The sequence below is a fragment of the Gymnogyps californianus genome, chromosome 2 (assembly GCF_018139145.2).
Source record: "Gymnogyps californianus isolate 813 chromosome 2, ASM1813914v2, whole genome shotgun sequence".
In the NCBI taxonomy this organism is placed as follows: Eukaryota; Metazoa; Chordata; class Aves; order Accipitriformes; family Cathartidae; genus Gymnogyps; species Gymnogyps californianus.
The window spans coordinates 37,774,910-37,790,730 of record NC_059472.1 but is presented as its reverse complement, the minus strand read 5'-3'; the positions used below and the strand labels follow the sequence as shown (position 1 = coordinate 37,790,730).

Here is a 15,821-nt window from a genome sequence, read left to right as displayed (position 1 = left end):
TTCACAAGCCTGGACTATTCACTGGAAAATAATCGTGTAGTAGTACTATTTTGTGATAACTAGTGCATTGTTCCTGCAGTTCTTGTTTTTAAACTTCTCCGCTGCTATGTGCGTTCTGCGGCAGGAAAAAAATTCAAGAATGGGCACATATATGACGAGTTTAGTTTCTTTTTAGGCTGGAATATATCTGTTGTCATATGAAGAACAAAAATGAAATGTTGGAAGAGAGCAGCTCTGTGATTTGTAATTCTTCTTCCCTTCTCAGAGGAAAGGCAGCTATTTTTAATCAGAACAAATAATCAGTAGGAACAAAACTAAGGGAATGGAAAGTGGTAAGCTGTCAAGAATAAAATAGTATTAAATGTTGCTCAGTTAAATATTCAAACATACTAATAAATTCTGACTGGAATGTAAAATAAAACACTACATTTAGTAATTTAGTTACAAAAGAATACCTGTGTCAGTTGAATTTATTAATTTATTTTATCTACAGCATTGCATAAATGATGATTTTTTTGTTGGCCAGTACAGCTGATAAATAATAAAACAGTTAGCTCAAAAGTAGCATTAAAAATCTGGAAGGAGTGATATTAGGTCCCAAATGCTGAACTAAACTATTACTACAGGTAAAACTGGAAAAACTGTAGGTCCCAAACTGCAAATCCCTATGAGCAGGTTTTATTTCCACAAACAGTTGCATTAGAGTTCACAAGGCTGCTTATGTGAGTAAGGAATACATATACGTCAGATTTTCTTTCTTGATTATCCTGATGGTCTTGAGCTGATGCTACAGGAAAATGCTAATTAAGTATATAATACACTGGAACATGTCTATTAGAAGTAAGCTATAACGATGGAAAGTGATTGTTTCTCCTTCTGCATACTACTGCGTGCACGGGATCAACCTTCACCAATGTTGTTGACAGTAACTGTAATTCCAAGAATTAACTTTGATATTATTTTACCTTTGTGGAAGATTACAATCAAATGCATATGACAGAAACTAGTAATACTGGAGTAAAGTTATTACTATTAGCTAGCCTACTGATTTATAACCAGAAACTGAAATCTATTATCCTGTCTTTCAAAGAAATAAAGACAATAAATACAACATGGTTAAAAAACCCTGAAACTGATTTCAGATGAAATTCTACCTTCACGTACTCATTTTCCAACTGATTCAGTACGAGCTGTACAAGCAATAACCAACGGAACTAAGAGGAAGATGTCTGAGGAACGTACCTGAGTTTTCATCTTTTTTTTTTTTCCAGGATTCTTGGCAGAGGTTTTCTTTTAACTTTGTGCATCTCAGACAAAACTAAAAAATTTGTTTTTTCTTTCACAGAGTGACTGTAGTGAAAGGGAAGAATAGGATAAGGTGTTTCAAAGTCAGCTGCAGAAAACAAAGAAAAAAGGATTAATTCAATATCCCAAGTCAAAGCATATCTATTTTAATATTCAGTATGATTGATCACAGGTTCCAATATATCTTGTCATAGAAAACAGTGTAATAAGCCTTAAGGTAAAAAGCCTCAAATTTGATAATTGAGAATGGAAAACTTTGTATGAAGTTATGGAAAGCGCTGCAAACACTGATGAAGGTGAATATTAAAGCAGGTATTCCCATTCAGGTGGAGTTATTTGAAAGGGAGTAAATTCAATTACATAGCACCTCCTTATATCAGTAGTTATGCAGAAAACTGAATATTTCAGAACCATTGCCATTCACATATGGCTTCCAAACACTGAGCAGGCTGCAACTTTCTTGGGGCTGAGGCTGACAGGCTGAGTGCTTTTCACTTCATGTCTTAAAAAATAACTGATCTTCATGAGATTTCATGAATTCATAATTTGAGATAGTATGGCTATAAAGAACATGCTGTCTCCCCCAAGTTACATATCACAGTTTATCTTCTGAAAGCAACAGTGTAACTGCCACCAATTCTATTTTATAAATATGGTCATGCAAACTATTTTGAGTAATTTGAAGTCTAATGTCTGTTTCCAAATCCTGCAAGATGCCAAGACATGCTGTTAAGTCATTTATGTTTTAATCTGCAGTCAACTCTATAACAACAACAACCCCCACCCCACCATTTTTTTAAAAACTTGAAGTTTATTTCAGGTTTTGCTTGAGTTTCAAAACTGATTTGTTTTCCCACTTCACAAACATATTGCCTTTTCTTTTAGGTTTAAGGCTTTTTTTTCTCCAAGACTTTTTTTTTTTCCTTTCCAAGTTTAAAACTTCTGCTAGACACATATCTTGTGAAGGCCTTTAAAAGGACTGGCAATTTAGACAGATCAAATAAGTACCAACAAATAGATTTTAAAAGTCTGATGTATTTCATGCATATTTATTCTAGAATGCCCAACACTTTCTCTTTTTTTTTAATACGGAAAGTAATCATGAGTATTTACAAACATTCAAAATGTACTAGCTACAACTTTCCATAATTCTGAGAGATTGGGATGGGAGGAAAAAATCACCACATGAACTATTGCTAAAATTAAATTTTATATTGGAAAAGTTAAATTTCTACTCCTGTGTTTTGGTCTCACCACCAGTACAAGTCTCATTCTTAGTATATTTACTGTTAGCTGCTATTGTATTGTTTCTATAATATAGCAAATAAGCATGAAGTAATTGATTAGTTTGCTTACAAAAATGTAGATAGGCTGCATGTTCATTTGTCATTCTTTCTTTGTTTTTTTTCCTGGCAGCTTTGGAGGCTTTCCAATTCATTAGGAACTGTCTTTCCATTTCTTTAATTTCTTTCCCATCAAGGGATTCTGTCAAAGAGAAGAGAACATTTTCTGTGATACCCAAAGTTAACTAAAATGCTGTATAAAGCTGTATGTAATGTGTACTGGTTCTGTATTTGCTTTCTTCAAATCTTTTTTGCTCTTTTTAGTCTTTTGGTAAAAAAAATACCCAATACAGCTTGACCTTCATATTCAAGCTACAAGAGTGAGTTGACACATCTTAATTACAGAAGAAAGCATCTATTATTTTTATAACTTTCAAGGGAAATATATATATTTCACATTCATTTAATGTGGAACACCTTATAGAAAGTTCTGAAGAAAAGCTATGCTCTTACACAAGATATACATAGATGCAGAAATTCAGGTTGAGAGAGAGAAACTGCATGTCTTAGCAATCAAGGAATCCTACTGATCATGAAGACAGACAGACAGATTTGGCTCTTTAAGGTTAACTTTACTCACTTAGGTGCCGTAAAGCTTAAGGTCTATGTTTCCTTGGTTGCATCTCCATTTTTGAGTCAGACCAAATGAAATACTACATTTGGCCACAAATTTAGGTTGTGTTAGAACTGTCCTAAGGCACTGTTATTTTCATTGTGCAGATGATAGGCTTTTTCTTAACGGCCAATATTTTGTACTCTCAGAAAAAAGAAAAACAAGTTCTGTAATTACAACTTTTAAGATAATCGCCACCTTTACCCTAAAAAGTAAAAAATGAGCAGATATTTTTTACTTGTTTCTACAGTATGAATACTTACATATAGAAGACTAAGTTCCTTCCTTTTATGCTAAAATTATCTCAAAATAATAATGTAAACTACATCACAGTAAGGTTAAGATCAACAAATACATTCATAACATAAGTGTAAACTGCTTTTAAGTTTAAGGACAAATGTTACATAATAAATTCAAACATGGTAAGGTATGACCTGTACAACTGTAACTGTACAACTAAAACACCTAAGCAACTACTACAGGCTGATAGGGGAGTAGACTAAACTTATCTTTGAAAATCAGTTTCACAACATCTGGAATACGAACACAAAAAAGTCTTATTGTCTTGTAATAATCTCATCAATCATCTATTATAAAATGAATGATTACTACTACTAATAGCAAAAGCTAAGCAACATGGTTTGTGCAGCTGATTACATAAGCAGTTTTAGCTACATTACCTGTACATAAATTAAAAATTTATCATTTGACATAAATATCTATGGCAGTAACTGTAAAAATACATAGTGCAATTCAAGAACGATTAATGTATCAGTTATTTTCTAAAACAGTGAGGGTTATGGGTGAGTTTTGGGGCTGGCTATTGGTTTTGTTTTTTACCTAAAGTTCGTGACTGTACTACAATCCTGTCCCTGTACTTTGGTTTGTGGCAGATGGGGTTTCCTGTAAGATCCATTCTGCGTAGCTTTGTCCATTTGTTTAATACAACCTCCAAATCCTGCAATTGATACAAGACCAGAACATTGTGATTATTTTTCCCCCTCCAGAGTAAAATTCAATAGTAATATCATTTGTTCAGCCAGGCCCAAATCCTGCTCACAGAAATAACTTCAATGAGACTATTCATGTATTAATATGCACATTAAGAATGTGCATTTTCAAATAGCGGTGCATAGCGTTCCCTGAGTATATCATAATTGCACAGAAGAAATGGTGATGCAGTGGGAAAACTCAGCAATTTTAAGGATACAGTAATGCCAGCTATGGAAAATCACCACTACAATCTCACTTATAAGCACCTAAAGCTGAGGAATTACCAGCCAAAAAATTTGTATGATATGTAATGTCTGTTAATGCATCCCCATGGTCTCACAGAGCCCTTAGAGTATCAGTGTCTGATTAGATTTTGAAAAATTTGTGGAAGAATAAATACTTTACAGAGAAAGAATAGACTAAAAAAAGCTAAAAATCATGCAAACCACAGTAGACTGCCTCTCTCTTTATATATATGTAAAACTGTATTTTACAGGAGAAACAGTAATCCCCCCCCTACATAACTGTGGGTGGTCAGTTATAGTATTGGCCCAAACAGTGAAATTTTTGAGAAATACCTTTCTCCATCGGGGTTTCTGTCTGGTTACCCAAGGGCAGTATGACCTAGATAAAACTTCTTCTGCCTTTAAATACAGTAAATTCAAGTTAAAAGGATGCAATGCTTAGCAGATTGGTCCTTTCTACTCAGATACCCTGCTTTCTGAAATACTTTTTTTCAAAATTTGACTTAAGTGTCGTTCTTGACAGGCTTCCTTATATGTGTGAAAAGCTTAAGGAGGGATTCAAAACAATCTGTATGAATACAAGAGGAGAGAGAATTTATGTTCTACAGTTGTAATAATTTGGAAAAAACCTATTAATCATGATGTAACAGATTCTAAATGTAGAATTTTGTAGCTTGATGCCAATAATGAAGTATCTAGCAATGTAGATATCTCTTAGCTCCTTCAAATTTAGAAAATCACCTGGGTAACACAGACAGGGAGAATTCTGGTTTTGCAGGCTCTACTCCCTTGGTAGAAAATCCTCCTGGGAATATTCTATGGGTTATATAATACAAGTTTAGAAAAATCACATGGAAGAGGAAGTGGCAGCACAGCCTCACGCCTCCAAACCATATCATTTTTCGTCTATCGATGATGACGGTGATATCATCTATCATCTATTGTTATCCAGTGATTATAACGTCTTTTTAGAAAAATAGAGAGCAAAAGTCTGGTTCTGTGAGGAGCAAGACTGATAAAACAATGCAAGAAACTCTGAGGACCAGTCCACATGAAGAAATGTTGATAAATCTCATAAAGTTACACAGCAAAGCTTTATCAGCATGTATCAGAATAGCAGTATGATAACCCCCACAGTTTAGGTGCTAACACTTAATCACAAACACAACAATTCAGGGGAAAAATATTTTAGGCTATGCTTATTAAAAAATAAATAGCATTTAGCAAGTGTATTTATTTATTCTTACCTGAGCATTCAGGCATTGTCATTGAAATCTGTAATGTGTTCTAGATTTCACTAGAAAAAATTCTTTGAATAGTTTTGCAACACAAAATTGTCTATTACTGAAATAAAATGTATACAGTTTAACTTTGATGAATGTATACAAAGAGTCCTGTAGATTTTTGTTAGCTGTTACTTACTTGATAAATGACCCAGAACATGCTTACTCCAGTGTATGTTTATCTAAGAGCACACTAATCCTGTGCTGAAATATGATTACCCTTTCGATACGCTCTAGTTGTTCATTGCCTTCCTGTCTCTAATAAAGTGCTTTCACTTCCCAGCCTTTCAATAAGCTGTACTAAAGGGACCAGACACTCTTCTGGGCAGTCTCCGTTTGATAAATGATCATGTCATGCTATCACTTTGAGGTCTGCTACAAAATACTGACGAGCAAATTATATTCCATCGAGCTGGGGGAGGGGGGAGAGGGGGAAGGGCAAGCGCCTTAGTAGGCAGCTGTAGTGCTGGCAATAACATTCTTACCAATTAACGATGGCCATTTAAGAATTGGTATTTGACCAGTATGCTCCAGTTTTTATCGGAAACGTCTAGTCCAGCTGCCCTAACTACATCTACAGACAGCAATTTGTCACCATTTTGATTACCTGTCATAATCTATTTGAGAAAATCTATAATTTTTCTCTTGTTCCTGACTCAATTCTGAAGAGAATGAATTCATCTTTTGTGATATCCTCTTGTCATAATCAATACTGGGCAGAGGTTGAATAAATTAAAGACTTAGGAAATACAGATTTTTATAGGTATTTCTAGCTATATTTTCTCTATCTATCCAAATACTCACACAAGTCATAATCTTCCCAAAACTAATGTAATTAATAAATAAATAATGTTATGGCTTTTTGTAAACAGGAATAGTTCTGGATTTTTTTTAATAGGAATAGTGTTTTTTAAAAATTCCCTTAGTATTCCAACCCAAATACACTGCAGCCTAGAAGTCTTTGTGAACCTGACTAAAGTAAAACAGAAGCTCAATATGATAAATAAATGAAGTAGCAAGCAATAGAAAACCAAGAAAAGCCAATTCTATTAAAATCAATTATATTCTTGATAACTGACCTAAGCCATGCTTTTTACACATGGTAGCTAGTCATAGTAAGTTATTTTGCATGAATTGAGAAAAATTACTTAATTTTGTTCTGTCTAGTGTTCAGACTGCATTATATAAACTTCAGTCATGTGAAACAAGGTCATATGCCTTGATGTCTGTTAATTATGCTAACAATGCCCTGAATTAGCCAGAACCTTAAGTGCTTGAATTTACTAGCCCTAATTTTCAGCTACGCTGAAATCAACATGGCATTGTTGAAAAGCGAGGGAGCATGGGTTTTCATAATAACGTGAAAAAACTGAGATAAATGTTTAGATATAAATTAATTATACTAAATATACAAAAGTGAGAAAAGTCTACATGAGAAGATTGTATTTCATGCATTTCTTATGCCTTTCACATTTCCTCTTTTGCAAAGATTCCGTATAATTCCTGCTGCCATCTACCTCTGCTACACGGATCACTGCTGTTGACCAGCCCTGCTCAGACATGTATGGCTCCTCTACAGCTTCTCTTCCCACCAGGTGAAGCAGAGGTGGGTGCAGAGCTCTCCGACACTTCTCTGTCATGCAGCACTGCCACAGTCTCTGATCAATGCCAGACATTCCTGGGGATGTTCTTGATGGCATTGATGGGGAAGCAGGAATGGGAAAACAGGGGACATCATAGAGCTTTTGGCATGAAAAAGAGGTATACATCAGAGTTTTGAAAACAGAGGGGCAAGAGGGAGGAGAATGGAGGCAGCTTGTGTGGGAATGAAAGAGCCTTTGCTGCGTGTAACAAGTTCAGCCAGCAGAAACAATTAAGTATATGTAGTACAATTGTATAACCCCTAAAATCCTTTCAGCTATCAATCACAGTTGTAGAATAATATAAGCCATGGAATCATGAAATTCAGGGTTGCAAAAAAATTGAAACATACTCAAAACTTCCCTCAGCTACTCTTTTTTTAAACCATTAATGGATGTATAAGATTGTTCTCCTGCTAGATGTTCACTGTAAGTTAAAGCTTCTCAAAAAAAGCTAAAACTCACTTTTCTTTTTAATACGTTGCATGGCCTACTGCTTTTTCAACAGGGTTTTTTTAAATTTAAATAGGAATTTATATTAGTGATAAGTAGCACCTACTAAAATGTAATCTCTAAAACACAGTAATTGTAGCTGGAAAGTTGGATATCCAGCTGCATTACACTATATGTTAGACACATTCAATATGGTCATTAATTTTACAGGTCTGCAAAGATATGAATAGAAATACCCTACCTGCTCCATATTTTCAAAACTTGGAGATTGTTTAGAAAACACACAGGACAGTCACTTTCAAAATTTACCAGAGCTTGATCCAAGTGTAACTGATAGCAGCAGCAGCAGCTAACTCAAAAGCTAACTACATAATTTTTCAAAAGCTGTGACTGTGTAACATGGAAATCTAAATGTCTAATTGATTTGGGTAAATATTAACTCTGGTCTTCCTGATGATGAAATAATGAAATTTAATAATGATTAAATAATATATACACAGTTACTGAATAATGCAGTCTTTTTGTCCTCTCCTTATTCTGTTACAGAAGATACTGTTTGTTCCTCTGAGACACTGAAAACACTGTCCCTGAACTGGCATCCTCATTCTTAAAAATAATTGGTTCTTTGGCTAAGACAATATTCTTTTAAGATCATCACAACTGAAGTCTTTTGTATTTATAAAAAAGAAAAAAGACAATTAAAAGAAATCACTGTAATATGTTTTATTTAGAAAAGGAATCCTTTTCAAAAGGGAAGCTTTGGAGAGACTACCTATTTAAAAAAGCTTACTGTTATATTGATGTAACCAACACATTCAATATGGTTTTAATTACCCGGCAAAAGCCTACATGAATTGTATTTCAATATGAATTCAATCACAACTGCCAGCCAGAAACACAGTTTGAAATACAATACATTAATAATCCTCTAGTAAAAAAGAATTGCATCATTCAGCATTTTTTAATATTAAAATGTAAAAAATTAAGAGTCCAAATAAAGTATATCGACCTAGATAATTGATAGATTATGCACACAGAACACTGGAATATCCTCATTAGTAAACAGAACTGCCAAATTTAATGTAAAAGATATTAAGTGTTCTAAGAAGTAATAAGAATAGTTATTTTAATAATTACTAACCAATGAAAGTTAACTTTTCTAAGGAAATAGAATGTATACGCAAACCAGTAATGAAAGGTTTTATTTTAATCAAGGCTTTGTCCTGGTGATTTGGGTTATGATTTAAGCCAATTCATTTTAGTATTTATTAATAAAAATATAAGTTTCAAAAAAAGCAGAACATTAATGTCTATGGTTTATATTAAATGAAAACAGTGTTTATTAAGTAATTTATAAAGTTTGTTCCATGCCTCCACCATGCAATGATGGTGTCAGCATACTGTTCAACATAAATTTGATATTCAGTTACTAGCACGACACTAAAATTATTTAACTGCTCTTTATGTCAAGAAGTAGAAGACATCATAACTTATAAAAATAATGACAAGTGACAAAGCCAATACTCCTGTTCCTTTTTGAGAAGATAAGCTGGAAATTCTAAGTCTAGAACATTCTGTTTGAACCACATTCACTACTGCAAAAGGAAGAGCAAAAATACTTTTATTTCTTTTGTTTTAGCTGCTACTGTGGAAGTTAGAGCTCTTGCTTATGAAGACATGTCTTTCCTCAGCAGAAATTTATGAAAGAAATTCAATGTATTCTTTCATGACAAATACTTCTTATGCTACTCCAGCAACACTAGTCAAAAAGTCATTTTGATATTAGAACGGCTGCAAAATCAGCCAGGTGTTGTGATATCCAAGAAGCGGCTTTTATTTACGTTAAAATAGAGAATTAAAAACTGTAATATAGTAAAATATTGCAAGTTAATTAAGAAACAATGGCCACGTCATCTTTGCAAATTAAGCCACTGATAGTCACTCAGATGGCCAAAACATACACACTAACTCTACATTTTTTACATATTATATGATAGTTATAACTTCCATGCATTTACTACTCAGTTGACAGAGGCACGCACAATTGCCACTTTATATAGGATTAAAGGACATTTGGACATCCTAGATAAATGGTTCTCCATTTTTAATCTCAACAAGATTTTTGGATGGGAAAAGACAGCACGCTTGGAAAGTCAGAGGTTCAGTAACTAGAAGTAAAGTTTATTTTTACTCATCTATTTAGTGATAAAGATGAATTTGACTAATTTCTTATCACCCATACTAAATAGAACAGATATTTATTTTAATACCTTCATATGCTGAAGTTGATTGTCAACTGCTGTAAGATAAGAAAGATTTTCCAAAACTGCCAGTTCTTCTAATTCATCAATGTTGTTATTGCTGATATTCAACACAGACAAAGATTTCTGGAGGAAGAAAAGCAGAAAAAGAAAATTATTTTTTTCACACCATGCATGAGTCAAGCTGTAAATTCTTACAGAAAATTCTCTTAAAGGAAGAACAAGCATATGAAGCATAAACATGCAAATACAACTACCATATACCTCACACATTGTTTTATGTCGGCTTTCCATCTTGTCCTAAAATGCTGTTTATTTTGGTTTTGAAGTCAAACCAAAGTAAGATTATTTCTCAATTATTTCAGGATATTCTTAGTAAATAGAATTTTTGTTTTTCTCTAAACATGTTCAAATGCTTTACAGAGTTCTGCAAGTGCTGCTAACTCTACATTTGAAATATGAAACAGACACAGAAATTGACTGCCTTTTCCAAGGTTACATCTGAACTGCATAGAGCTGAAATCCATATCTGATACCCATGTAGTCTCATTTAACAGCTGGACTATGCTGTTTTTCTTTCAGGCTTGATCCTACAAACCTCTCAGTATACATACCTCTATTCCTTGCCCCTTCTTTGGAACACTAGTGAGTCACATAATGCACTTTGCCTTTTCTAACAGACAGTAGCTAGAGAGATCTTTACATTCTAGATAAAAAGTAAATGTGTTTCACATATTTGTCTTAGGAAATACTTAATGTAGTTTCACATAAAAGGAACAAGAAGCTTACATCTCCAGAAGATTAAAAAGGACATCTAATCCAGTGAGTTTAGAATTCTACCAGATATGGGATTTACCATTAGTTAGAAAATGTCTATTTCAGCAGTGTATACAGGAAATGTAACCCCCTTCTAAAATCTGACCAAGATCTACATTGCAGGCAGAAATTACCAGTATCATCCTGATACACACAGTGCATAAACTTAATCTCCTCAGTCAAAAGATTCATGATATTGTCATCATAAAAACATTTGCTTGTGGAACACAGAGAGCTACATGGTCCCACGTTTTTGGCTCTTTCATCTCTGACAGCATTAAAAGCCAGAAAGAGATAGAAAAAGATGATATAAGAACTGTTGTCTTAAAGAGGGACCAAACACCTAGCACTCGAAGGATAAAAACAGAATGTTTTTACATGTAGCTTCCACAAAGATGTTACATGGTCAAGAATGCAAAGTGTTTCTTACAAAACAAAAAAACCCAAAACCCACACCAAAAGACCTTAAATAAAAGCCATGAAGAACAAAATGCTAATGACTCTAGGCTGGGATGCTGAAAAACACTAAAGTATATGATTTATCATCCTGGAAAGATTATAGCTATATAACCTCCCTCTGCTTTCATCATTTCTCCAATATAGAAGGAACAAAGTAAAAGTGCTCTCACAGGAATGGCTTATTTCTATTAAAGGAAAATGGCAATGCATGTCTTGGATTACTTAATCTCAAAACAGAAAGAATTAGAGCTAGGTCAAATGTTTATGATATACACATGAACAAAAGAACTCACTTTTCAGTGAGTTCTTCATCTTCACAAAAAAAGCTCACCAAGCCCAAACTACACTTTGGGAGATACAGCAAGATGAATTTTTTAGTATAGAACTACATCCATTAGTAAATAAAGTCTATTTTTTTAACCACTTCAACAATACATTTGATGTTTACTGAGCAATTAACATGTTGAAAAAAAACTTCAAAAGCTGACTTTCCTGAAATTTGACATACCACAACATAGAAAAATTGCAGAACTAAAACTGAATGCTTTTGATTGTGTTGCTCTTAATATCTAGAAAAAAAAGCTGTTTGCACCTTTTTTTGCCATTGCATTCTCTAGAGAACTACAAAAGGCAGTAAATAAACTAATGTATCAATCAAATCAGAGAAATACCAATAAACTAATTCACTACAAACTAAGTAGACTAAGATAACTAACAGTGATAAATTTCTACCCCTTTTTTAGTTTATTCACATTCTGTTCGTATAGGGCATCCACACATTTCCTTAGTTCCTCTCTCTCTCTTTATTCTCATTTGCATCCTTCATAGAAAAATAAATGAAGAAGTAGAATCTGCTGGACTCCTTGCTTATATGAGAATTGGGGTGGGGGTCCCTTGGTAGAATTTGAAAGAATGTCACCAATTGGCAGAAAAGGAAAACACACAGTGATCAAGACCTAATCACTTCCCTTAAAAATACTGATCTACTGATTAACAGCTCATTGAAATTCTCAAAATGTACTTACTGCCAGGGACCTAAGAGATCTTGGATCAAACAGAAGCTTTTCACCAAGAGGGAGATGTTGACTTTCAATATGTAGCTCCCTTATTTCTTCTATTTTATCCAAACCCTCTACTACAGTGATGCAGTTGCCCCCCAAATACCTGCAGAATAGACCACAAAATAGATTTAATATGCTTTGAAAGTAAAAGCAAACACAAGGCCTCAATATATTAAAAAAATATTTTTGTAAGTATTATTGAAAAATACCTGGAAATTATAGTAGAAAAAGTAAATAACCTAGCATGCGAGTAGAACATACAGCTAACAGATCCAATTTTTTTTTAGCGGTTTTATATATTGCTATTATTTATTATTATTATTATTATTAATTAAATGGCTGAAAAAAAAATAATTTAAATGCAAATAACTATGTTAAGATGATATGTCATTACTTATCTCATAAAACGCTTCATCAAAAAAATCATAAGCAATTACTTTTATTTGAAAAGCAAAATTTAAGAGCTGAAAGGACCTTAATGGCTACATAATTTTTTAATTTGTTAGTGTAATAATTGTTCTTTTACTAGTAAAATAAATCCATTACTTTCAACTTACAGTTTTTCAAGGTTTTTCAGCGATGATAGATTTTCTATACATGAAATACAATTGTTCTGAAGGTAAAGGTGCGTTATATTTGAAGCAAAGTCCAAGTTCTGGATTTGACTGATTTGGTTATCATATAAATATAGAACTCTAAGATTTTTACACAAGGAGAGGTCACCCTGAAATAAACAATAACAAATTAATGCTACATAGAGTTCACTCACTGCCTGCTTCTGGAAGCTGTTGATTGTTTTTGTAATTAAGTTCTGCTGCATGATTTATACATTTTCACCTTTAACACTTTTAACAACTATTTTTCCTAGAAAAACTGAGTTAGTAATCATCAGATTTAAGACTGAAATCTGTCATTACTATTCTGCCGTACAGAAGCTGAGGGCTACAGCCATCATCAGCAAGTACACCACGTCCTGTGTGACTTCATTCCCATCCCTGCCTTCATCAGGTAGATTTCAGAAAAGCACAATTGTTAGTGTAGTTGTCTCCATCAAACCTCAGTGATGTAATGGAAACCAGTTCTTGGCAAAGGAATACTGATTTATACAAAAACTTGCACTTCAATGTATTTTAATACACTTCCGAGTCTAAGATCCCACTCAAATGTCAAGTTTCTTTGAATGTATTCCTCTTAAATAACTAAAAGGTCACATGTTCTTATGAGGGTTTCTGTAAAACTTCTCTATGGCATCTGATGAACCAGTCCTAATCAAATGGACTGATAAATTAGTAACTCACTATGGCTGTGCACATTCCTAGGAGTGGGCTGAATAAACCCATTTGCTTGCATGTTCACATAGAACAAGCTATTCAATCTTCTTGACTGAAATCACACTTTTAAAGTAGAAATCCACCATACACAACAATTCAGTTGTTCAGGGTTCAGCAATTTCAAAATGTGCTCAGTATCTTGAGGGGATTTGAATTAACTCAGGACTTACTGAAACCTGTATAAATTTCCTATTATGAAACTCAAAGGAAGGAGGACTGGGTTAAGTTTGCAGGTTTAGTCTTTGAAAATGAAAAGGTTATGGATTATTTTTTAAATTAATAAGCCCCAGGGAGCAATTTAAAAAAAAAAGAAAAGTAGATTTTAACCTGACTAATTTGAAAAGGCCGCTACACCAGTCCAAATTTGTTAACCTCACTTGGCTTATATCCTGTTCCTGAACTCCCCTTTCCTTTCTCAGACTTCCTCTGAAATCTAAGGAATAAATCACAGATAGATTGAAAAGATTGTGCTGCAAGTTAACAACTCTGTAAAATTCCCAAGACTAGAAAAAATATGGCATTAATGAGAATAAGTGTTGCACTTAATAGTATGTAATATCCTTACTACTTCCTTTAAAAAAAAATAAAATCTGATCTGCAAAATTACTAGTTCCTTACATTTTCTTCTATTCCACAGTTTGCATTTTTATGAAGGTAACCATCAATAAATACAAGTCTTTAAATAAAAAAACAAACTGTTGCTGAAAATATGAACTTTGTTTTTTAACCTCAGACCTAAAGTCTCCAAGAACACTATAGCTAGATTTCAACAGGGCTAGAGCACTGCTGTCAAAGCCCTACACCTACTGATTCAATGGCAACAGCCTGGCTATATTCTATAGGAAAAATGTCAGGTCTAAATGATTAATTTGAAATATTCTTTTTCTTAAGTGGCTAAAGGGGTAAGCAAGTGGAGTTATCACTTCCATTCTGGTGACTTCCTGAAAGCTCCTTTACAATGTAGCAACTGTACGAAATCATCAAAATAGCAAATTGTTTAGATTTTTTTTTTTTTTAGAGCTGCAGATTTCCATAATAGTTCTGTGAAATACTGCAAAAAATACTTCACTTTAACACTTCAGTTCATCTCTCTTGTGTAATTGCTTACAGAGATTTTCTATTTTAATTAATAATGGCAAAACTAGTATACTGATAATATCCTTCTTGTCTGCTACACAGATGATATATATTTCCACAGTTTCAGGTAAGTAAAATACTTCAACAAGATTTTTGCCACATAAAGAAAAAAGTGTCAGCTCGATAATAAGAAACCCTGCAGACTGTTGGAGTTACAGTCACCCGCTTTGATATTTTATATGAAAAGTTACACCTGAAGGACAATTTTCACATTTCAAATGCCACGCATTTAAAATCCACTTAAACACTTTTACGTACAAGCAGTGTTCCACACAATAACAGCAGTGAATGCTGAAGCATGTTTCCAAACAGATTTATTATTAAGGCTTAATTGCAAATCAATATGTGTTTAAAACATAATATAGCTGTTATATAATAGAAACTTGGCTTTGCTTGTTTGTCTCCCCAACTATAAACAACTCATCATAACAGTAACTACAAAACATTTGAGTAGCCAGGTTAAAAGGAATAAAGAAAAATAAATCTTACAATTGCATCTATATTTTTATCTGATAATTTCAGATGAGTTATTTTTCGCAGATACTGTCCAAAGTCCTCTTCATTGCGATTCTTGTGACTGATGCTTTTAGCAATTAGGTCCACTGTTAGTCGAACCATAATTCTGTAATAGGCCAAACTGCTCTACCGCTTCTTTTAATAGTGTATTCCATGTGCTTTTGTAAGTAGTTTTATAAAATGCCTTAAAAACAAAAAAGGAAAATGTTATACTACTTGTACCCCAGATCTTCAACAAAGCTTACATGTGTACTTCAAATCTGGTGTTTCCCCACCAATTCCCTTTTTTACACATTTATGTAAAGTCTTTGCTGCGTATAAAAACCTACCCCTTTTTTGCTGTAATTTTTTCAAACTTTTAGTGT

General features: G+C 33.5%; 1 protein-coding gene across 1 annotated transcript; it reads right to left on the bottom strand.

Moving 5' to 3' along the window:
• Positions 1-1,250: 1,250 nt before the first annotated feature.
• PPP1R42 (protein phosphatase 1 regulatory subunit 42) lies at positions 1,251-15,558 on the bottom strand. The gene is made up of 7 exons (XM_050892555.1): positions 15,430-15,558; positions 13,030-13,196; positions 12,437-12,575; positions 10,146-10,262; positions 4,102-4,219; positions 2,662-2,790; positions 1,251-1,393 (listed from the first exon to the last, which is right to left on the bottom strand). The coding sequence occupies exons 1-7, from the start codon at positions 15,556-15,558 to the stop codon at positions 1,251-1,253; spliced, it is 942 nt and encodes a 313-aa protein (XP_050748512.1).
• Between the last annotated feature and the right edge of the window lie 263 nt (positions 15,559-15,821).